Genomic DNA, 24,755 nt, shown 5'->3' on the forward strand with positions numbered 1-24,755 from the left:
TTCTGACTTTTTTGTTTTTATTTATTTATTTACAGATGATTTGCTTGTCTTGCGTGACACAGAAACCTTTATATCGACATTTCCAGCATTGTCAAGCACTATTCCGACACCCATAAACGTTTTCAAGACACTTTTACACTGACTTTAAAATCTTCAGTACACAAACGCACGCTCACAAACACACAAACAGATACAAACTGCCCATTTTTTTCAACAGAGAGTTCACTGGAATGATATCACAAGCAACTATAAAGTTACAATGTATAAAACTCTTACTTGAAAAACGTTAAAATAACAACTTGCTTTGATATTAAATGAAAAAGAAAATAAATACCCACATACAGGCATCATACACAGCTCTACATAATATATATATATTTATATGTTTACCCGAATATATATATATATTTTGTTCACCCCCAATATGGCATTGGAAGATCAGAAACATCTATTACACAAATAGAAACACATATACACAGGCACAAAGAGCCACAATGGGCGAGTGGGTCGCGTTTCATTGGGAGGGAATCAAGGAAACGAGACAAGGCTTCGCCCTGCAGTCAATAAAGAAAACTATACTCACCACGCTACAGGACATTTACAATAGATCATAATAAAAGTATATTTATATTTATTTATATTTATATATTTATAGAGAGATCTGATAGGAAGAACATGGTTCAGCAGGAATAACTGTATTTTTTTGTTTTCTTTTGTTTATTGGGATGAGTTCAGCATTTGTCCTTCTTATTGATAGAAACATTATTGTGCTGCTGGTTGAAGCTGAAGTTGGAATGGTTGCTTTATGCTTCAGGTTCGTAGTCCTGGGTCTGCTCCTGACAGGAAACAGAAGAAATCCTGATCAAGAACTATGTACAAAATAATACATACAAAATATGAACGCATGTAGAAGCCAAGAATCCAAATCTTTATACTGGTACTTTTGATATTTTGCATTTTTTGATATTTGTGCATTTTTATATTTTGCATTTAATTTGTGACTATTTTAGAAGCGATTTATTAAGGAGTCAACGAAATATTACATTTACTTCATGTAACTTACTGTATTTGCTTATTACTCTGTAATATTACAACCTAGGAAGGCACACATACATTTACAAAACATAAAATAAAACTACAATTTCAGGGGTTGTGTTCACAAAAAAATCACTCCATATTACCTAACCATGCATTTTATAGCTTCCCACAGAAACAGAATAAAAATATCACCAGGCGCTTGAGCATGATTTAAACACCTACGGTGCTAAATTACTGATTCAGGGATTTGCTGAAATGCAGTTATTGTGTATTACTGAGCTAATTTCTTTTCCATAAAGTTGTGTTTCAGCAGGCTGGTTCTTTAAAGTTCATGTTTTAATGTAAACTCCTATGATGAGCTGTGCTATTACTTTAACACTCCCAAAGGTTCTGATGTATGTCTTAATAACACTCATCAGTCTAGACATTTAGATATTAGAGAGTAGCATTAGATAGCACATTCTACTGTGAACGTTGGTTATTAATCACAAGTTATATCATTTATTAAACAGAAATTACAGTTAACAAAAACAGATTAACTATGAATTAGATGTATACAATCTATAGTCACAGTGTAACGTACTGTATGCTAGGGTTAGGGTTAGGAGTGTGCTGTTATTAAAAATAATCCAACAATGAATTTGGAGTTGTGTGATGCGGCCTGTTACCAGCCTTTCCTTTAACTACATATATCAAAGTGTTTTATTCTGCTTATACCACAGGAATTTGTCAATGATTACACATTTAGATCTAATAAATAACAACACATCATACTTTTCTATCCATTTATAGTTACAGTTAATGTTGTGGAACATCTGCGTAATCTTCCACAACATTAGCTGCTGTAAGTGATATGCTATATCACTTATAGCAGCTATAAATGCTGCGCTATGCATTGCAGTGAGAATCACCTGGAAACCTACTGGTGCACGTTGTGCACTCGTTTATACCTTCCAACAAAGTCACAAAGTGACTTATTGCAAAAATATGGCTGTCAGACAGCCATCTTTCCCTTTCTTCTACTCACCCCATACACACGTTTGACCACATGTACTTTATATGGAACTGTCTTGATCTACATTCAGAGTAACAGGAAACCTGTCCTCTAAAGCTGGGGATCTTATCTCATCTGATCCCATCTCATCTCATGTCATCTCTTCTCTTCTACCTCGGTGAGTGTATTTTTTATATGCTGCGTGTACTACTTTCTAGAACAGAATTCTGCTATCCTCTACTTTGAGTTGGCTCTTGTTTAACGGTAAAACAGTCTCTCATTTTCTTTCTGTCTCTTGAAATTAATGAGAAAAAAAAAACATCTTGTCTTGTTACTGTGAAACTGCCGAGTGCAACTGTCCTATCTGTGCTGACACCGGACACTCAATCCATAAATGTTATCTTACAGAAACCTTCATTATTTATACACATTTCTACAATTGTGTGTGTTTCTTTGTTAAAAAAACAACACTTAGTTTACTCAGTTTATTGTTAGATTAAACTGTGTTAGTGTTTGCTATACAAGTGCCTGTGTGAGAAACAGAAATGATTAAGTTTTAGAACGAGCACAGTTGAAGCTGCAGTACTGTCAGAGCTGCTGTTACAGAAAACTAATCAACACCTTCTGATCAATCAGAATCGAGTATTCAACAGTGCTGTAGTATAAAGGAGATCTGGTTAAATATCATGCTAACGGTATGCTATACTAGCACACATCATGGCATCACAAAGAGCTTATGTTTACGAGCAAGAAGAAAAAAAAGGTACTCAAAAAGATGAAGAGCGATCATCTTAACAAATTTAATAATAAATATTTTAGCGGTTCTCCTCATTGAATAATTAAAGCCTTACATCACTGCTGTTCTGTCATATTTAATGTGAAAATGTGAAGCTGTAAGCAGACACTGTGATGTACTGAAGACTGTGATGTATTGAGTTGCATGAATATCATACTACGTAATTATCATTCTGATCCACTCCCACGGTTTTGTTACACACTTCATTATATCTGAGTGGATTTTTCTCTGTTCCTGCAGCAGGGGGCAGGACGAGCCTTCGGATGAACCAGGACGCCATTTCTGTGCTCTCCTTGTAACGTTACAGAATGGAGTAAAAAGGGAAAAAAGGAGAGCATCATGTGACTGTGGCCTTCTATGACAGCAAACATGTCAGTGGTCACATGATCACAAGCTACAGGGAGAATCCATTTTATAGGGGGGAATTGGAGGGGGGGGATCTGTCTACAAATACCCACAATCCATCTGGCTGTTTGGTGTCACAGCCACGCCCATGCAGCACGACAGTGAGGTAATGATGGAGAGAAAGAGATGCGGGGGCAGGGAGACAGAAAGAGAGAGAAAGAGAGAGAAAGAAAAATACAGAGGGAGTTAAGAAAGGGAGTAAGAGAGACATCTTGGGAGAAGAAAAAGGATGACAGAGGAAGAAAGAAAGAAAGAAAGAAAGAAAAAGAAAGAAAAAGAAAGAAAGAGCAACGTTATAGAGTAAAAGAGTAAAAAGAGCCCTCACCACCCCATCCATTAAATTCACAGTTGTATTAATCAAACTCTGTTGAACGCGTTCGTGTTTCATGCCCCGCCCACTTTGCATCAACCTCATCACTTAACCTCTTGTTACGGTAAAATACCAGCTCTCTTTTAAAAAAAAAAAAGAAAAAAGAGAATGCCTGGATTTAATTTTATTATCCCTTTGGCTTCTGAACTGCCATTTTTAATTAGCAATGTTATCGCAGTATATTTTTACACATCATTTTCTAAACTAGGCCCTGAAGTCATGACACTTGATATTGTGTAGGTTAAATTAGTTAAAAGACGAACGCTTTGCCCTTTCCTGTCCTCATCAGTGTTAAGTGTATGTGTGTGTGTGTGTGTGTGTGTGTGTGTGTGTGTGTGTGTGTGTGTGCGCGTGTGTGTGTGTTTATTATGTTCTACCTGCTGATTCTCATCGTATGCTTCTCCCTCTGGATCCACCATTGCCTCCCCCATCTGCTCCTCAGTAGCCTCCTGACCATACTCCTCAGTCTGCACACACACACACACACACACACACACACACACACAAACAGAGACAAGCACATAGACAGGAAACATTAAAGAAGCCATTAGAGAGAAAGTGGAACAAAGCAATAGATTTGTACTTTAAAATAAAGCACAATTATTTTGTACTTTTTAGCACTTGAGATTTTTGTATCTGCATCTCACTTTGCATTATTTCTTCAGTAATATATTCATTAAAAACCCTGATAAAATATGACATTACACTCCAATCTCTTCTGCTTATCACAATCATCAGCCTAGTTAGCTAACCAGCTAGTTTAGCATGCAGACTCCTGTATCAATTTGATCCAGAAGTACTAAGTACTGATATTTAACCCAAACTCCAAGCTATTTAATCTGATTTAGAAGAGTTAATCATTTAAACCTCATGTTTTTAGTTCAAGAGCAGTTTAACACTTTTACCTACACATTAACTTTATCAGCCTTAGAGAGATGATTAAGGATCTCGGCTCCATGCTCTTTGCTGAAGTAATCTAATACTGTTTATGTACCATATTAATTATTACCGAAGGTCTTGCTATGCATGTTTACTTTAAACATTTACTGGTTATTATGTCTTGTTGTAGCCAATTAATCCTCGGACTACACTAGAAGATCATCTGGATGATTATGAGGCCAACTCGCAGCTTCCGTATCCCGACTATCACAAAACGTGTCCCAGTTTTTGGTTGCTTTTCGATATCCTCCCAAATGATCTACTCACAGTCCAGCCATGGCCTCTCTGATGGAAAATACTAAATATTAAACATGTACCTCATCAACATCCTGTAGCGTCTGGGGGGAATGTCTTGACGCAATTTTTTTGACGTCATGTCTGATAGACTGATAACCAACGAGAGAGAAAGCTGAACTTTTGTCTGCCATGTTTGTTCTGAACTGAAGATGTGTGTTCTTGAGAAATCCTCCCAGGTTCTGAGACTTGGGATCATTAATAATTCATAAGTATAATCTAAAAGTGTGTGGTGTTTTATTTCAATCAATCGAGCACAAAAAAAAATGATGTGAAGTCCAGACACATGACCTAGATACCAAGAGTAAAATGGGCGTGGCATAGTGACAATCAATTCAAATAAAAAATCCACATCATCTGAGCAAATTAGGGTTAGTTTTACATCAAAATGATGAAATAGTGTCTTTGCTGCACCAGAGAAATGTAGAAGATTGTGTTAACAGTGTGAATGCAACCATATTATTACTCTGAGTGCCAAATCATTTAATGTGTTAATAATCATTTAATTCCTTGTGTTTGCATTTCCTATATGAAATAATAAGAAAAAAATATGTATCCTTTCACTGAAGTTAAAGTCAATTCCCTTTGTGCTGGTCACATTTCATTAAAGTACACTGTGATAATAAATTGAGATGTTGTCGTGTCTCTCTGGGCAGGTGGGGTATTTTTAAACTGTGATAATCTCAGCCAACTAGGCCAAGTTTCAACAGCGTGTAATCCCAGAATCCCAACACGGCATGTTCAGTCATACACTCCAACTACACGGCGTTACAACTCCATTATACACACCTCATAGACTAAATGTCCAATTAAACACACTTCCACACTCTGAATCAGCACAAACTGCCTTTATACAGTCCAAAAATAAACAAAGCTCAATGCACTTCTACACTTAGAGTGCCTTGCGTAAGCAACTGCCCCCTTTTCTACTGCACACAGATCGACTGACTTCTAATGGCAATGGCAGAACTAATTTAGGTAACGGGAGGGAATACTTATGCAATTACAACTTACGACTGAATTACAACTGAATAATTTTGCAAACTATATTGATTTTTTCCTCCCACGTCAATATTACGGCTAATTTTTGTAGATTCATGATATAAAATTCTAATGAAGGCCATATCATTTCCAGGTTGCAACACTACAAAATGTGGAAATGTTTGAGGGGGTGAATACTTATGCTTCTATCTGTATGTATATTACACTACATTTTAATCAATTGTATTTCAACTATAAAGGACTAATATTTGATCAAAACCTTTGTTTTGATTACTGGGGTCCAGGCACAGAAGTTGCTTGATCCTTACTCTTTCGCTCAAGTTTCTGTTCTTCTTCTTTTTCTTTTTCTACCATAAAATGAATTGTGCAGACCAAACCGTAAGTCACCGAGACATGAAACTTGGTCAGTAGGTAATTCTCCCTCTTGCTACTCAACAAGCGAGACGGGCCTGACCAGCCTAATGGTGGAGCTACAGTGTAGTGTATTATGTTTTAGCCATACCATTGAAGTTCTTTTCTTCCCTGTGTCCTTCTAGCCAAACAAAATAGCCTCAAGAACCATTGAGCTCCACCCACTTATACTTTGAGCTAAATTACATAATATGTGAAACCTACTTTTGTGAACTAGTCTGTGGAATCTTGCCACATCTTCACAAAATTGGTGGCAAAATATTCATTAGAGCCTGAAAATCTTCAAATACATGGACATATTTGTAAACAACATGGCCGCCACATGCCAATCAATCCTTGCAGGGCGGAGTTTAATTTACTCAAACAACTGTAACTCATGAACGATTGTATGGATTTGCACAAAAGCTAAAACGTATCTTAAAGTTTAAGATTGAAAACATGAAGACATCTGCAAAGGTTGTGGTGTAGTCATTGACAGGGGGCGGGATTATGTTCAAATAGCTCTTTCTAATAATGAAGACATGGGTTCATAGGGTTTGCATTGAATGACCGTCACAAGACTTGAACAGGATGTTCCTCTATGGTCTCTACGTACAGTCAGGTCCATAAATATTGGGACAGTGACACAGTTTTGGTAATTTTGACTCTGTACACCACCACAGTGGATTTGAAATGAAGCAGTCAAGATGTGATTGAAGCGTAGACTTTCAGCTTTAATTCAAGGGGTTTAACAAAAATATTGCATTAACCGTTTAGGAATTACAGCCATTTTTTACAGAGTTCCTCCATTTTCACAGGCTCAAAAGTAATGGGACAATTGACTGATAAGCAGTTTCATGGCCAGCTGTGGCCTGTTTCCTCCTTATATCATGATAAATTAAGGAGATAAAAGGTCTGGAGCTGATTCCAAGTGTTGAATTTGCATTTGGTAGCTGTTCATGGGAACTGTCAATATGCCGTCCAAAGAGGTGTTGATGCAAGTGAAGGAGGCCATCATTAGGCTGAAAAACCAAAACAGACCTATCAGAGAGATAGCAGAAACTTTAGGAGGTCCAAATCAACAATTTGGCACATTCTTAAAAAGAAGGAATGCACTGGCGAGCTCAGCAACACCAAAAGGCCTGGGAGACCACAGAAAACAACTAAAGTGGATGATTGCAGAATTCTTTTCTTATTGAAGAACAACCCCTTCACAACATCTAGCCAAGTCAGGAACACTCTGGAGGAGGTAGGCCTATCATTGTCAAAGTCTACAATCAAGAGCCACCTTCATGAATGTAAATACAGACGGTTTACCTCAAGATGCAAACCTCTGGTAACTCTCAAGAACACAAAGGCCAGATTAGACTTTGCTAAAAAACCTCTAAAAAAACCCTGACCAGTTCTGATGCAAGATTAACTTGTACCAGAATGATGGGAAGAGAAAAGTATGGAGAAGGAAAGGAAGGGCTCATGATCCAAAGCATACCACATCATCCGTCAAACATGTGGAGGCAGTGTTATGGCATGGGCATGTTTGGCTGCCAATGGAACTGGTCACTGGGGTTTATTGATAATGTGACTGTTGATAGAAGTAGCAGGATGAATTCTGAAGTGTACAGAGCTACTTTCTGCTCAGATTCAATCAAATGCTGCAAAACAGCGCTTCACAGTACAGATGGATAACAACCCAAAACATACTGTGAAAGCAACCCAAGAGCTTGGAAATTAAATGTTCTTAAATGGCCGAGTCAGTCACCTGACCTCAACCCAACTGAGCTGCTTTTCACTTACTGAAGACAAATCTGAAGGCAGAATGACCCACAAACAAGCAGCAACTGAAGATGGCTGCAGTAAAGACCTGGCAAATCATCTCAAGGGAGGAAACTCAGCATTTGGTGATGTCCATGGGGTCCAGACTTCAGGTAGTCATTGACTGCAAAGGATTTACCTCCAAGTAATAAAAATAATCCTAATATTTATGATTATATTAGTTTGTCCCATTACTTTTGAGCCTGTGAAAATGGAGGAACTCTGTAAAAAATGGCTGTAATTCCTAAACGGTTAATGCAATATTTTTGTTTAACCCCTTGAATTAAAGCTGAAAGTCTACACTTCAGTCACATCTTGACTGCTTCATTTCAAATCCACTGTGGTGGTGTACAGAGGCAAAATTACCAAAACTGTGTCACTGTCCCAATATTTATGGACCTGACTGTAACTTGGCTAGACCTGGCAACTCAGGGTGCTATTTGCAAAGGGTGCTTGGACCCCGCTGATTGCAGCTTTGATCACAGCCATATTTATATTAGCATTATTAGCTAGAATAATACGTCTTGACAGCATATGTTGACCAGATTACTCTCTGTCTACTCTCTGAACACAGAGAGTGTGTATCAGGTTGTAAGACCGACCAGCTTCTGTAATCGCTGTAAACACTGCCGTAGTGTGTGTGTGTGCGTGTGCGTGTGTGTGTGTGTGTGTGTGTGTGTGTGAAAGCCTCTTACACTTGTTTCCGCTCTGAGTTATGAGATTATTAAACTAGGATCAGGCCTGTAGTGGTGTGTGAGGGGGAAACTCCCAGAGGAAATCTGTAAATCTTACACACCTCCTTACATCAGCACACACACACACACACCAGTGTTAAAGAGTCACTGGTTTGTGTTGATATTAAACTGCCGTCATGGAGAAGAGACAACTGAGTAATGAGCAAACACACTGACAGAGCATCATGACCTTCAGCAAGGTCATGTGACCAGGGGGAGGGGTGGAGGAAGGGTGGAGTGTGGGAGATGGAGGGAGGGAGAGAGAGAGAGAAAGAAATGAGGGAGGGTGACAAAGAGGGAGAGAGTTACAAAAAGAGAGAAAAGCAGAAAGATTGAAAGAGAGAGGTAAAGTTTGGAAAGAAAGGGAGAAAGGAAATGAGGGAGAGTGACAAGCAAATGGAGGGAGAAAGAAAATGAGAGAGACAGAAGACGGAAAGAAAGAAAGAAAGGGGATGATAAAGGAAGAGGGAGAGAGAGAAAGAGAGGGGTGGAGGGTACAAGAAGAATGGAAAGAGAGGCGGAGGAAAGGACAGAGGAAGAGTGAGAATGGGAGAGGGTGAAAGAGAAGCCAGGGACAGATAAACGGATAGCAAGATATTGAGGGAGGGAATGAGAAATGAGGGGAGATAAAGAATGAAACAAACTGAGATAGAGAGAGAAATAAAAATTAAATACAGAGATGAGGGACAGGGGAAAAGCGAGAGTGAGACAGAGGAGTGATAAAGAGAGATAAGTGGATAAAAGAGGGGAATAAATAAAATAGAGAGATAAAAGGGGTAAAAGAAGAAGGGAGAGATATGATTTAGGGCAAGAGGAAGACAGAGGAGGAGATGGAGAAGAAGACAAGCAGGCAGAAAGATGAAAGAGAGAGGAAGGTAGAGAATCATTGGTTGGGTGTTACTTGTGACCTTGTGGGAAAAAACCTTAACCCTTTTATAAAGATACGTCTGTGTTAACGTCAACGATGACCTCATGAGGAAGAGAAATATGACAGAAACCCATCGAGATGACACATCGTGATGACTCTAACCCATATAACCCACAGGACAGGAACGGAGCTCGGTTAAACGTACGTTCATGTCGTCTTTCTTCATGAGGCCGGTGGCAGCGGCGATGTTTCCGGCTCCGGAGAGGACGACGCCCCCGAGCTGAGACGCCTGCTCCTTCGTCTTCTCAGCCACTGCAGGAGAAAACACTCAGCTTCAGCACTGAAATGACTGGAACTAGTGACAGAGGAAAAAACCTCTAAACCCAATCAGCCTCTGATCTCCAGTACAGTACACAGAGCTGGTGTTTATATCAGGCTTCATTCTTCATTCTCTTGCTACAGCTACACTGGCCAGCGTTTTAATCAATTCTGGTAAACAAAATGTTTCGATGCTGTATAACTGTCACCCGTCATTATATATCCGTCATTAAGTTATTAAAAAATCCTTTTATTTTTATTTATTGCTAAAAACTGGCAATTAAAATTTTCCCCCAAACATGACGCATTTTACATTTGTATTGAAATCACTGCTGTTTAATATTTCTGACCAAACATTCATGATTTGTTAGCACTGTTATCCCAAGAATTGATTAATATCTTAGTGGTTTTTTATAGTGGTCTTCCTCATTCAGGCTGCTGGAAAAGACACCAGAAATTCTGCCTAATGTCCAATTTTACCATGTCACTGATTTTTTATGTTTTTTTTTTTTATGTCACTTTGTTTTTAATCTCGTTCTGATGCACTTTTTTGCGCTTGTATGATGTAAAGCTTGTATTTATGTAAAGCACTTTGAATTGCTGTTGTGTATGAAATGTGCTTATAAAGAAACCTGCCTTGCCTTGAAAACAAGGTAAAAACCTCACTCACATCTACACTACACCAATAAAAAGGCAACACAAACAAATGAATAAATAAATAAATAAACAAACAAACAAATGAATAAATAAATAAATAAACAAATTAATAAGTTTTAAAAATATTAATAAATTAATTGAAAATAAAATAAAAAACAAATGAGCAAAAATAAACAAATATATGAACAACGAAGCTAACAATAAATAAATAAATAAATAAATAAAATCAACCAACCAAACAAATGAATACACTATACATGATTTAATTAGTAAAAACTGTAAACAAATAAACAAAATCAGTAGATTAATGAACAAACAAACAAACAAAACTAATAATAAAAAACAGCCAATCAAAGAAATGAATGCATAAATAATTATAAAAAAATAAACAAATGAGCAGAAATAAATGAATATATGAACAAACAAGCAAATAATAAATAAATAAATCTAACAATAAAACCAAGCAAATGAAAAAAATAAATCAAGAGTAAAATCATGAACAAATTAGCAAAAATAAATGTATGAACAAACAACCAAACAAATAATAAAAACAACTGAGCAAATGAATAAATGAATGAATTAATAATAAAATAATAAACAATAAACTATAATAAATGCAAACAAACAAACAGAATCATCCAACCAAATCAACAAATGAATACATCGTAATGGTAAATGAATACATACTAATAAATATTTTTATTTATTAGTCATAAAAATAATAAATAAACAAATAACTAAGTAACTAAATGAATAAATGAATCTAGAAATAAATAGGTAATGAGCGCACTGAGATACGCAGGAGGCTCGGTGTGTAACAGTGTAACAGCGTTTGTAATTTAATCCTGCTCGATCAGCACCCAAATTTTACACTCATAGACTTTTACACCTGTCGCTGGCTCGGTGCTGCGAGGTGGCCGCATGCCAACGCAATTTAATCCCGCATTAAACTGTTTATTATTTAGGAGGTAAGGAGAATGAGCTCACCCGTGGCCACGCTGTCTTTGGTCTTGCTGCCTGGAAACAGAAAAAAAAAGGAGACACACGAGATGAGTTTCTTTTCTGCAGAAGTCTGTTTTCACACTTTGTCACTGACAGAAAGCAGAGTGCGTCAGAGCTGTGGATGAAACTCGGCTCGGCTCAGATGGCAGACAATCGTTATTAAAGATCTGACGTTTCACTACTGAGTGTTGCTGTGTGCAGTAAAATGAAGAAAGGGATGTAATTACTGACACCAGCGCATGCTGTGATGATACTTATGGGTCAGGAACTCATAAATTAATATTATAGCTTTAGCAGTATATACAGTACGATGCCTTCCAGAATTATTGGCACCCTTCATGACAATGGACAAAAACGTGTATATATATATATATATATATATATATATATATATATATATATATATACACACACACACATTTTTGTCCATTATACAATAATTCTGTATATATATGTGTGTGTGTGTATATATATATATATATATATATATATATATATATATATATATATATATATACACACACACATTTTTGTCCATTATACAATAATTCTGTATATATATGTGTGTGTGTGTATATATATATATATATATATATATATATATATATATATAAAACACATGCTACATAAGGGATATTTCCATCTGTTTCAGACATTTAGCTTTGGTGCTACCTCTGCTTAATAACTGCATGTGTATTTTGTTATTTCCATTCCCTAGTTTGTGCAGATCAACAACCATCTCATTTGTGTTATACGCTCTTTGTTTTTCCCCCATGGCAATGGAGTATTTTAAATGTCTGCGATCTCATATTTATACTCCAGAGAAGCACGAAATGAAAAATAATATGTACAATAAAGACAATTTGTTTGTTTTTATTTAAAATGTTACTTATGGATGTGAATACCTTTGGCACATATCATTTTGTGAGATAATAATTTTATTTGAAAAAGATACAAAGATAATAGTTTCTCATTGTTTCCCCCATTGTTTTCTTGTCATTTTTACACCCATAACACATTCGCAGGAAAGAGCTATCTACCGTCTTCTGCATTTATATGAGCTCACAGATGCCCATGATTGGCTAGTGGCTCTGTGATTGACAGAGAGAGAGAGTATGCCCCTCCCACCCAGACAGCATGGCCAATATCACTCCCTCGTCTCACCTCAGAAGGCTGTGGCAAGAGCATATTATTATTATTATTATTATTATTATTATTATTATTATTATTATAACCAAATCTACACAATTTAATATATTTCCTTCATTTATTTTACTTTTTAGACTTCACTTTTATTTTATTACTATATTAACAGTATATTTGTTTTTATGTTTTACTTATTTATTATTATTAATATTTTTGTAACAATTTTTATTTTACTCTTAATCAGCATTTTTGCTTTAACTTTTACTTAACATTTTACTTTCTAATAATTACCTCTATTCATTTTACTCTCTTTTTCTTTTTGCTCTCTTTCTTTGCTTAGTTCATTTTATTTGACTTTTCATTCATTTGATCGTCATGCGTTGATTTGTTGTCGTACAGGCTGTAAAACATTTTTGTTAAAAAATTATCTCTTCATTTTAATCGAAGCGGAGCCACGTTTCAGTAAATGAATGACAGTAACATCATTTATATTACTGTTTTATTATTGTCAGAATTGATCATATATAAAGACAGACAGATTCTGACTGTGAATAACATGGCATTATGAGTGTTCAGCTCTTCTCTCAGCTCTGTGTGTGTGTGTGTGTGTTTTATATGTACAGCTGATGGCCAAGGAGGAGTGAAAATTAGCTCGCTCACACTCACACCCCTCCTTCATATGAGCTCGCCTCGTCTGTCCTCTGAAGATCAATCTCTCTCAATTCCACACACACACACACACACACACACACAATGCTAGCTGAAGCGTAGCTTTCTGGGCCATCGTTCTCTCATTGTGTAAGTGATGCTGCATGCACATCACTATGCTGCTGCTGCTGCTGCTTGCTAACCATCAGGAGGCGGGATTAAGATATCTGGGCTAATTGGCTCTCTCTGTCACGGACTGTGTGTGTGTGTGTAAATGTGTGTGCATGTGTACACACACACATCATTCGGGTTTAATCCTAAAAACCCAGTATATGATTGAGCGCTGGATTCTATACGGTTCCACGAGGCTTGAATGAAGACGTGTGTATGAAATAAACCCTGCAGAATAAATACACAGCGTTAAGTTGCTCGTTGAAAGAAGCAGGTCGATAAAAATCTATTTCTCATCCCGCAGATATGACAGCCTGCAGCCAATCAGCTTCACCTTCTGCTCTGCTCTTTGTTTAAATGTGCCTCAGGGGACTTTCTGATCGACAGCAAGATTCCAGGCACAACGTTTAAACACACAAACACAGAGAACTGAATCATTTTTCCCAGTTTCTGAAACCTTCTGAAAACCAGAATTAGTGGCTCCTTTCAAGAGAAAAGGAATATCTGTTGTGTAGTCTTTTAAATCTATACATGGCAAAATAACCAAATCATTTTGTAAAAATTATTTTATTGCTATTTTTCCCCCAAACACCCCCCAAATCCCCCAAACCCATTGATTTGTAAGGTTTGTATAGTGGACAATTGAAGCTTTCATGCATTTTATAGCTCTTTTTACAGACTGATCATCAGGAACTCTGCTAAATACCAAAATATTTTAAACCCTGGTTGCCTCTCCCAGGAGGTTAAGACTTGACCGTAAGATGGAGCTTTAAACAAAATGATGAACAATAATGAGCAAACATTATATACAGAACTATACAATCTCAACACTGTTAAAGAAACACAAAAATCTCTCATAAATAAACCTGAGATTCACCAAATATTAATAGTAAGGGTGGCAATAATTTGGGATACAAGTGATTTGTGGCTCCACGTCATACACGTAGATAAGAAAAGGAACAGTCACCTATTGCTTTGTCACTTGCCAGTGTGAACACAGGTTTTTTCAGACACTCAAAGAATAAGCAGTATCATTTTCTCTTGCTAATAAAGCACCATGAACTGACTTGTGTATTCAGGTAGTTATATAATGCTACACCTGATCCCAACCTTAAACCTTGCCCTCCTTTAAGATGAGCTTACACAAGTTTTTATCCAGACTGTAGCTTCGATACACAGTCAGGCTCAGTCTGTACTGGTTGGTCCTAGTCTGCACATTTTTGGCATAATCAGAGTCGACAGTTGGCACAAAAATTGAAAAGTGTGGGAGTTGCACGGAATCTAATTTTCTCTGATTTCTCCCACAATTAAGTTTAAGGCAATGAGCGATTTTTTTTGTTTTACCTGATGCTGGGTGTAATCTGTCAAAATGTTAGCTCTAAAGCCCTTAAGGGTTCTCTGGTTTGCTCCTTTGTGAGAACCAGTGGTGAAATTAAATCTTACATCTATCAGTAGCTCAACAATGAAACTACTAGTGTTGAGAAATGAATTATATCTACTTTCAGTTTCTCCGCCAAAGACATTCTGGAGAAGAAAAATGTCTATTACACCCGCAACTGCATTTCGTATGCGCCCTTTCAATCACTGCTGATGACGTTAGGAATATCAACTCACATGGACATCAAATCTGTTTTACTCTGTGTAATCACCTGACACAACTGTCACTGATAGGCTGCATGAATCTACAGTCTGGGCTGGAAAGAAATCAGCCTCAGCCTCACTTCTCACATCTTCATACCATTGTGTGGATTATGTACAACTTTAGGTGGTGCTATTGTGCTCAGTTTCAAAGTAAAAAGCCCAAAATAATCTTCTTTAAGACATTTGTTAACAGCAGAGAATCTAACGTAGATGCTGAAAAATGAAATTTATTACCAGTGTGTTTTTATCTTTGAAAGACATTTAGGCTTAGCTCTGCTAACACATTTCAACCAGCCGCTCCGGGAGAAAACTTTAAAGGTTCGCCACATGCCTTTTCTGTGATCATTTTCTTTGATTGTGCTAAATGTTTGATTGTGCATTCTCATTTTTTAGGCCTGAGAATAAAAAGTGGATCTGATATCCTGTTTAAGAATGAATACCTTTTATAGGTCCATTATGCGAAATGTTATACAGCTAGAAACACCATGCTGTTTTTTCTCAGTGTGAATAATGCGAGTGATATAGGATACACTACATAAAGGATATGATGAATTTCCTCACATCAGCAGTACGTCATACAGATGACAGCAATTTTATGGTTCCTGGCGGATCATAATAGGTTAGAGAAAGTGCTAGAAAGTGCTATCATGCTGTGATTGCACCTTTGAATATAACACCCTCTAATTTATGACAACGGAACGTAAAATAGAAAGAAAGAAAAACATATCACCACAAAGAAATGAAAGGATTTCGCAAATGCTGTACCTTTTGTCCTACACAGCAAAAAAATGCTGATAATATGATTCCTTGTTGTCCTGTGAAGCCTTACAGAGCTTTTTCCACCCCTAAATGAACCCTCAATTATCCAATAAAACCTTAAAGAACCTTTCAAGAACCTCCTTCAAGTATGTATTAACTGGGTAGGTGTATGGTACAAACTGCACATTCGTAATACCTAGAACCGATAAGGCATTTACAATTTAACTAAACAACGTACATATTCTTTAACCATTAGGTGACAATTAGCATACCTAACAATCTCTCTCTCCATCTCTCTCTCGCTCTCTGGCGAGCTACACATGCTACTCCTGAGATACCAGTGATCCTAACCCCTTCTTCTCTCCATCCTGATGCCCTACTTCTGGTTGGAGTTCTCATCTCTTGGAAATAACTCGCCGCTGCTGAGGACGGCCTCCAACACGGACAGCCTAACGTTACATGATGGATGGTACCACTTAAAAACCACAATTGCTATGATAGCTTTAGGACTGCAATTCCCACGAACAGTTTTGTACTCAAGTCTCCATCAGTGAACAGCGGATAACTTCAACACAATAGACTTCCTGTGTAAACTATAATGAACTTGTTTAATGTACAGTTCAGAAGGGAATTATTTATAATCGCACAATCTGGTGTCACCCAGAGGAGGATGGGTTCCCTTTTGAGTCTGGTTCCTCTCAAGGTTTCTTCCTGATGTCTTCTCAGGGAGTTTTTCCTCACCACCTTCGCAAGGAAATTCGTAAATGTAAAATTTATATCCTGAATTTACATATTTCTGTAAAGCTGCTTTGTGACACTGTCCATTGTTAAAAGTGCTATACAAATAAAATTGAATTGAACTGAATTGAGTTGAATTGGTTCTTGGTATGTGCTTAGAAAAAGGTTCTTCAAGGGTTCTTTAGGGCTTCATTTGGATACCTGTGGGTTCTTGGGGCCCTTTGAAAGAACTGATAGCAAGCCACTCTGTAAGCAAAAATCTTTTTAAAGCACACCTGATCTACACGACCTGGCACTGATAATAACCGGGCCGTATCCATATGTCATGCACTACAGGGGGAAAGTAGACCGGTGTTAATGACACTCCTGAGAGCTAGCACTCGCTCCAATACTCAATGCATGCACACAGACATGCCGCATTATTATATATCCTAAGGGTCATATTCAGAGTCGAGTTAAGTGTGCTTTGTCAGGATTTAATTCCACACATCGTTATTCAGACCTCAGATGTAACTACAGGACTGACTTTTTATGGATAACATTATGAACAACACTTACACTGAGCTGTAAACATAGCAGGTGAGTGCTCGGTCAGCTTATCCTTCAACCGTGGACAAGTTTTCTTTCCAGTAGAGCACACTGAATTAACCAAATTAATGGCATTATTTCAATAATTTGACGCACACATTATAATTTCATTACCTCAATTTAGTATCTCTTCATTTCAATAAGTTGTGCACATGAGTAACTGTCAAAGTATGATATAAAAAAATAAAAAGCAAAATAATAGCATGTGCGGGATCAAGTGCTATTTTGTGCTCTGCTGAATAATGAATGTGGAAGACAAACTGTTAAATTAAACCAGTGTGATAATTACAGCCTTTAGGCCTTTTAGTGCAGCAATATTTTGGCAATATACTGGACTTTATTTCAACACTCGCCATCTTCTCATTCACATGTAATCATATTAGTATTTTTATTATTCATTTTTAAATCGTGTCTTGCTTTTATGTTACATCTGATTTCATTTGAAATCAAAGAAAAAAACATTCTTTTTCTAGTCCGCATTTTCTATCCCCTGATTTTTTTTTTTTTTTCAGGTTTAAAGGGAAGTGTTTGTGTTTAAGGATAGTGGTCTAGATCCTCTCTCAAGAACTTTTACTCAAGAAAAAAATCTGGCAGCTTTAGAGGTGTGGATTATATGCATATGATTTTAATAATCTAAATGCGAAGTCAAAAAAATAATACTTAAGCAGGTGCGTAAGCGGATTCTGAATACAACTTTCCTTGTGTAGATAGTGACAGAACCTTTGGATTACTGGGTAATTGTGTGGTACAAACTCAAATTATCGGTAAATATTTTCTTCTCAATACCTAGAACCTGTCTAGTACCAATATCAGTCTTGGTACTTGGTACACTCTTAGAAAACAAGCTTCATCAAGGGTTAATTGGATAATTTAGGATACTTAGCCTCCTCAAAGGGTTCTACTTGGAACCTTTTCTGACAGGAAAACATTTTTGTAGAATTGTTTTTTTTTAAAAACTTCAAAACCTTTAAGGGTTCTAAATTAAAAAGGAAATGTACTTCATACTTTAAATCCCGACTTACAGCTCTCTGATTTGACGCAGAACCTTACCCACTGAAGGACCACTGATCTTCCCGGTTCTTTGTTCTACTGCTATGTTTCACTTGTTTATTTGCATTTCAAAGCTGTACATCCAAACAGCACTCAACTGTGAGAAAGCAGGAAGCGGGTCAGCTTATACTAATTTACACTCTGATTCGCATGCTGAGCAATGTGTCAGTGTGGCATGCAAACACATGGTCTTACACACACACACACACACACACACACGCACACACACACACACACAGGGGCAGATTCAGAGCACATGTCAATAACTGGTCATCATACAGTATACAGCCATACAAAGGCCTCCTATTGTCCTAAACAGCACAGTGTTGATTCTCAGTTACACACACACACACACGTTGCTGTGCATTGTGTTGCATCAGACGAGGTGTGCGATAGTGCGTGTGTTGAAAAAGAGCGCTACGCTCTGAGATCATGGAATAGTGTGACATGTGGCCGGCGTGGCTCCTGTCCAAACCTCGGGCAGGAGATCAGAGAGAAGCTGGAGCGTGTCCAAACTACTTCACCTCTCTCTCTCTCTCTCTCTCGGTTTTTAATTTTTGAATGATGAAAACGTTTACTATTAATTGTAACCTGTGATAAACGATATATTAGATTATAAATAAAGACAAAAGATAAAATAAAGAGTATTAAATCTCTCTCTCTCTCTGTGTGTGTGTGTGTGTGTGTGTGTGTCTCTTTCCGGCTCTCACGCCATCACAACAGAGATGCAACATACAGTATATTCTAATATAACGTGATTTCTCTTATAATTGAGTATATAGTCAATAGTCATAAGGCAATATAAAATATGTAATATTGTTAACGTTAGACTTTACAGGATTGATAACGACAATTCAAAAAATCTTATGTCCAGATGAGACACTTTGCATCAAATATATTTTTAAAGTAAGCATAAATGCGAATCTGTGTTAAAGAACAAACAGTTAATATGCTTTATGCCACAACTCTGTTAAATTCTTGATTCTGATTGGTTACAATTTTTATAAATTAATTTGCTATAACAATAGGTCATCCTAACATATTACTGTTGCTATAGTAACAACTCACACAGGGACATGTAGAGCGAACGCTCTTCATAAACCTATTAAAACATGTCTAACTGTTGATATGGTGAAGTTTTCTGTAAGGAGATGTTTGTTTAATGTTTATGGAAGGAGTCTCCAGTGTCAGAGCTTTGTAACAGTCAGAGGAGAAATTATAACTTTAAGTTTTCCAACATCTTCAGGACAGAGGAGTTTGTGATTTGCAGTTTCTCAGTAAAATGACAATCTACGTTTTTAACTTCAAGAGAGAGAGAAAAAAGACAGGCTGGTGAGGGAAGGACTGTTTACAGCTGCTATAACATAAGTGATAGCAGGAGCTAACTTGTTTCATGGACATTCCACACCATTAAATGTAACCAGGGTGTGATTTGTTTAATATTATGACGATATACAATATATATGGAGAAACAGATGTGGAACATATTTGAATGTCAGCTGTGTGGGCTCTGTGAGTGTAGCGGGTGGCTTTTAGCTGCTGGCTGGTTATTTTCATTATTGTACATATACAATTTATTTGCAGCACCTTCTGTACACTGAATATTAACATTCTGTCGCATACTTATGATGCATATCAGCGTATCAAAACTTTCACTCCAATGCTCAGTTTGCCATGTTCCACACAACGTAACATAACCACGCCCACCTCCAAGACTATGCTCTTTCATTAAGATTGATATGTATTAAGTAATTTTACCTTTTTTGTTTAAACATATTGAACATATTTTATTTCATGCAATGTGTCTGTGCTTTTCTCAACATATGCTATATATTAGACTTACTGGAGTCATGAAATAAGCCTAACTTCTTCTTTTGTCTGCACACACACACCCGGGCTTGCATGTGGTAACGCAGTACGGTATCATGGGTATTTTTTCGAAAGTCTCCGTAGTCTGTGTAGCCTTTGTCCCTTAAATCATGGGCTAAGATGCTGGACTTCTGGGCCACCCTGTATGTATAATATTATTACTAGTGGTATCATGACAAATACAAAATGGCTGTAGTTATGCTGTTTTATACAGTATATTGGTGTACTAAACACACATTACTCACACTGAACCCCACCCTAAAGCAGTGTGCACTAGACACCGCGTGAACAGTATGAATATTTCGATGATGCATAAAAAAAATCAGCAGGTGCAATTCAGTCTTTGTGTCACTTTAACGTAACCATGACGCTTCTCCAGACGCACCACCACCCCCACACCCGCCCACACACACACACACACACACACATGCACACACACGCCCCCTAGCACGCGCTCTCGCCCAGCCTATGGTTTTAAAGTTCTCCTCCCACGCGCCCATGGGGAGTGGAGAGGAGCGCGTGCGCGCGTGTGCGCGCGTCGCCGTCGCCTCTTACCCACGAACATGACGCCTTCCTTGGTCTTCTCCGCCGCCACCGCCACGCCTTCCTTGGTTTTTTCCGCGGCCACCGCCATGCCTTCTTTAGCTTTAGAAAGCCCCTTCATGAAAACGTCCATTTTGGCCCCTCTGTCTGCGGAATGAGCGCGAGAGCACGGTTAGAGAAAGCGGCAGAGCGAGCGCGCGCGTGTGTGTCTGCGTGTAACGGCAATATACCTGTAGTGTATTAGTGCATTGAATTGCATTGCATCATACAGGACAATGATGGAGTACTACGTGTTTTACACTCCTACTGGGAGTGCCAAAATACAGGATACACTCAGCACTCAGCAGCGACTAATGCATGCATTATTATTATTATTATTATTATTATTATTGCAATATTATAGGATATTGCATATACATATATGATACAGATATTCTATCCAGCGTCTGGCTGCATTAAGGTGTAGCTTGCAATGCATGGATATCATAGATAAGCTCCATATTATAGCTTATTGCATTAAATCGCATTATAGGTAAATGACAGAATATTACTACTTTTATACACCATCAGCATATATGAATATATTGAATGTCCCCAAAATATAATATAAATCTGTAGCATGTAATGAATGGATATGTAAAGTGCTGTATTGTAGTCAGTTGCATAGCAGCATATGGCCTGAATGTCAGGATTCTCAGTCACACTACATCAGCTGAGATTACAGCATGAATTAGCAGAATGTGACAGAAGAAGTGCTAGGCACTGCACACCCAATAAAACACTGGATATTAGAAGACAATCTATATGTGTATAATATAAATGTGTATTGCATTTAATTACACTTCAGAATGACAGAGTTACACTACATTCACATTTCATTTCAGCGTTTTGCATTAAATTATATGATCAGCTAATCACATTTTACTGGAGACGCTTTGGCATTGAGTGGCAGAGGAAGGACATGATATCTAATGTGCTGTAAGGTTATGTATTGCAAGATGGATGCTACAGTATCTAATGTGCCCTGCACTACATTCATTTAAAAGTCAAATACTACACTACAGGGCATTGCATTGGATCTCACTGTGTCATGGCTGCACAGCTTCAGGATGCATTGTGTGTGTGTGTGTGTGTGTGCATCCACCTCAATTTCAGCACCACCTCAATTTCTCCTTCTCTTAACAAATGAAGGCTATTCTTTTTTCTTTTTGTCTATTTTTTCTTTTCTTTTTTTAGACCCAGCATGCACAGGTCGAAGAGGAACATTGTGTCCTTTAAACGGTTAACTAACACCTGCTCATTAATTATTACTGGATGTGATAATGATATCCTTGGTGATGGAGGACAAAAGGACCTTAGAGAAATATACAGATATATATGGAACAATATGATGAGGCAGGTGTGATGATAGACTCCTGATGGTGTGGAATAATCCAGCTACAGAGAATAAACTGAATTCTACAAACAGCCCATGGCTGCATTATAAGAGCAACTTGAATCCTGTTTTTTTTTTTTTTTTTTTTTCCTATCTGAGGTGTTAGAATTGCATTGCAGTAATATATCATAGGTTACATTATGCTTTATATTATAAAAGCCTATAATAAAAAGCTGTAGAATGGAATATACTAGTGCGTTTAATGACAGAAGAGGGAATAATCGATTGGATGCTCTTCACACAGCCAGGAAAAAATGGTATCTTCCATCGTTTCATCTGGAATCTATAGTCAATCTGTAGGTCACGACTGAAATAAATTCATAAATAAAACCATAAACACAGCCTACACTCACTCACTGTCGGAGATTTCTTAATTATCCACACAATTTATCCAAAAACACCAAAGAAATAAATGATCACCATGCATCAATAGCCCCTTTCTTTCTTTCTTTCTTTCTTTGCTTTACACCCTATACAATACAAAAACAACAATTATTATTATTATAGTTATTGTCAGTGAATCCTGATTAAAAGTCGCACTCACCTTTTTTAAACGCTTCCTGCGTCCTTAACGCTTCAGCAGATTCAGTGAGTAAAGAGGCGCTCCGGTGAGATGTGCGCGTGGGCCTCGGAGATCTCTGCGCTCAGCCAATAGCGCCCCGCTGTCCTCCTGACCACGCCCCCCCTGTGACGCCCTGACGCCACCCCCGCCCCCCCGGCTGTGATTGGTCAATTTACTCAAACGCCTATATTCTGTGTTCAAGATTTCAATTTCACAGCAAATTATTTTAGGCTTTGGCGAAAACCCCAATTCAAGCATATAATTCTGACACACACACACACACACACACACACACACACACTGGCCACTTTATTAGGAACACCTGTTCATTCATTCAGTTATCCAGCCAGCCAATCAGGGGTCAGCAGAGATCACACAGAAATCCCACAGATACAGGTCAGGAGCTTTGTTAAGAGTTCACATCAAAATGGGGAAAAATGTGATCCCAGTGACTTTGTTCATCGGTGTTGGTGCCAAACAGGCTGGTTCGAGTATTTCAGAATCTCAGTATATATTTCAGTGTTTCTGATCTTCTCAGATTTTCACATACAGCATTTCCCCCCATTTATTTATTTATTAATTTTTTTATTTATTTTTCCCTTGATTTTCTCCCTAATTTAGTCTTGGCCAATCTCCACCCACCGGTCAGTTCTCCCCTATCATACCACACCTACCAGCCTTGGAGGGTGAAGGTTATCACGTGCTTCACGTGATCTAGGACTCATTACCTAATCACTGTTCATAGCTGCTATACAACATTAATGTAACTATAAAGGGATATAAAGTACTGCATTCATTAAAGAAAAAAAATTAATTAATCGTTGGCAAATTGCTGTGGTATAAGAGGTTAATAACACATTGTAACCTATTCTCATAGGAAAATAATCAACTCTGAGCTGGTAACATTAAGGCTGCTTCATCACTCCACCCTGACATTGCAGCAGGCTTCATCATGCATGCTAGTTATTACATGCCATTTAAAAAAAAGCTTATGTTTTATGGTCTGATTGAGGGTCGGGCTGCTAGAGAGAAAATGTTCAGCTCTGTGTTTTGCAGGAGGCAAACATCATTTGTATCTCTGTATCTTTCATCAATCTGATCGCTCAGTCTGTGGGGTGAAATAATAACCAGGCACAATATTTACTCAATCGCTCACCCAGAATCTGACACAGTGTGAGCACAGAGAGGCCACGGTCATTGATTCACGCAGCACAAGCTGACTGTAGTGTAATCAATGAAACACTGATTCTCCACCATGTTACATGCATAAAAATAAACCCATAGATCATTCTGACTACAATGCCAGCATTTTAGAAGTGGAATTCAATCACATAGTCGATTAGTGTTGCGCTGGACATGTGGATTAAACTGGATACCTGAATATAAGGCAGAAATGAGCAAGACACACTGTACCTTCAATGTTCTCATATTATCATACTGTATAAAAAACTGTGACTTATGTATCTCAGGGATATTTTCTTTGTTTGAGTTGAGTTCCTACCTCACTATTCCACAATGTATTCCTCTGAGCTGCATGATAATGGATAAAATATTAACTGTGATTCTTAACATTTTGAACAGTGTTGAAATCAGATTTATTTATCACAGTTATTCCAGCAGTATAGGGACTAAATATTTTTTCTTGGCCTTTATTTATTTATTATTTTTACTTCTTCTATTTCTTCTTGTATTTTCACAGCCAAAGGCTTATTCTTCAGTAACTACATGGAAAAAAATTCTTCAATGGCAGGGCCTTTAGGGCCCTTACAGGGGGCCTGTATGACCAAAGGGTTATATAAGTACAGTATTTACTTCCTTTTCCAGATTTTATTACAACCTGAACTGAAATGGACCTTGGCACAAATCCCTATGTTTGGCAGAAACCGAACACTGCTCATCTCCCATCCTGGCTGTGAAGCATGGTGGTGGTAGCATCATCTACAGCGTTACCAATGGCTGCTTCTCAGACTAATCCTCACGTTGCCT

General features: G+C 37.7%; 1 protein-coding gene across 2 annotated transcripts; it reads right to left on the reverse strand.

Moving 5' to 3' along the window:
• On the reverse strand, positions 1 to 22,882 carry sncb (synuclein, beta). 2 transcript variants are annotated; one of them, XM_034307711.2, is made up of 6 exons: positions 22,752 to 22,882; positions 20,785 to 20,919; positions 11,605 to 11,634; positions 9,848 to 9,954; positions 3,981 to 4,070; positions 1 to 830 (listed from the first exon to the last, which is right to left on the reverse strand). In XM_034307711.2, the coding sequence occupies exons 2-6, from the start codon at positions 20,903 to 20,905 to the stop codon at positions 804 to 806; spliced, it is 375 nt and encodes a 124-aa protein (XP_034163602.1). In that variant the 5' UTR covers positions 20,906 to 20,919; positions 22,752 to 22,882; the 3' UTR covers positions 1 to 803. The 2 variants fall into 2 exon arrangements, with proteins under 2 accessions (XP_034163602.1, XP_026803195.1); XM_026947394.3 differs by having other exon boundaries at positions 1 to 836.
• Positions 22,883 to 24,755: the final 1,873 nt, after the last annotated feature.

The sequence above is a fragment of the Pangasianodon hypophthalmus genome, chromosome 9 (genome assembly GCF_027358585.1).
Source record: "Pangasianodon hypophthalmus isolate fPanHyp1 chromosome 9, fPanHyp1.pri, whole genome shotgun sequence".
Lineage (NCBI taxonomy): Eukaryota > Metazoa > Chordata > Actinopteri > Siluriformes > Pangasiidae > Pangasianodon > Pangasianodon hypophthalmus.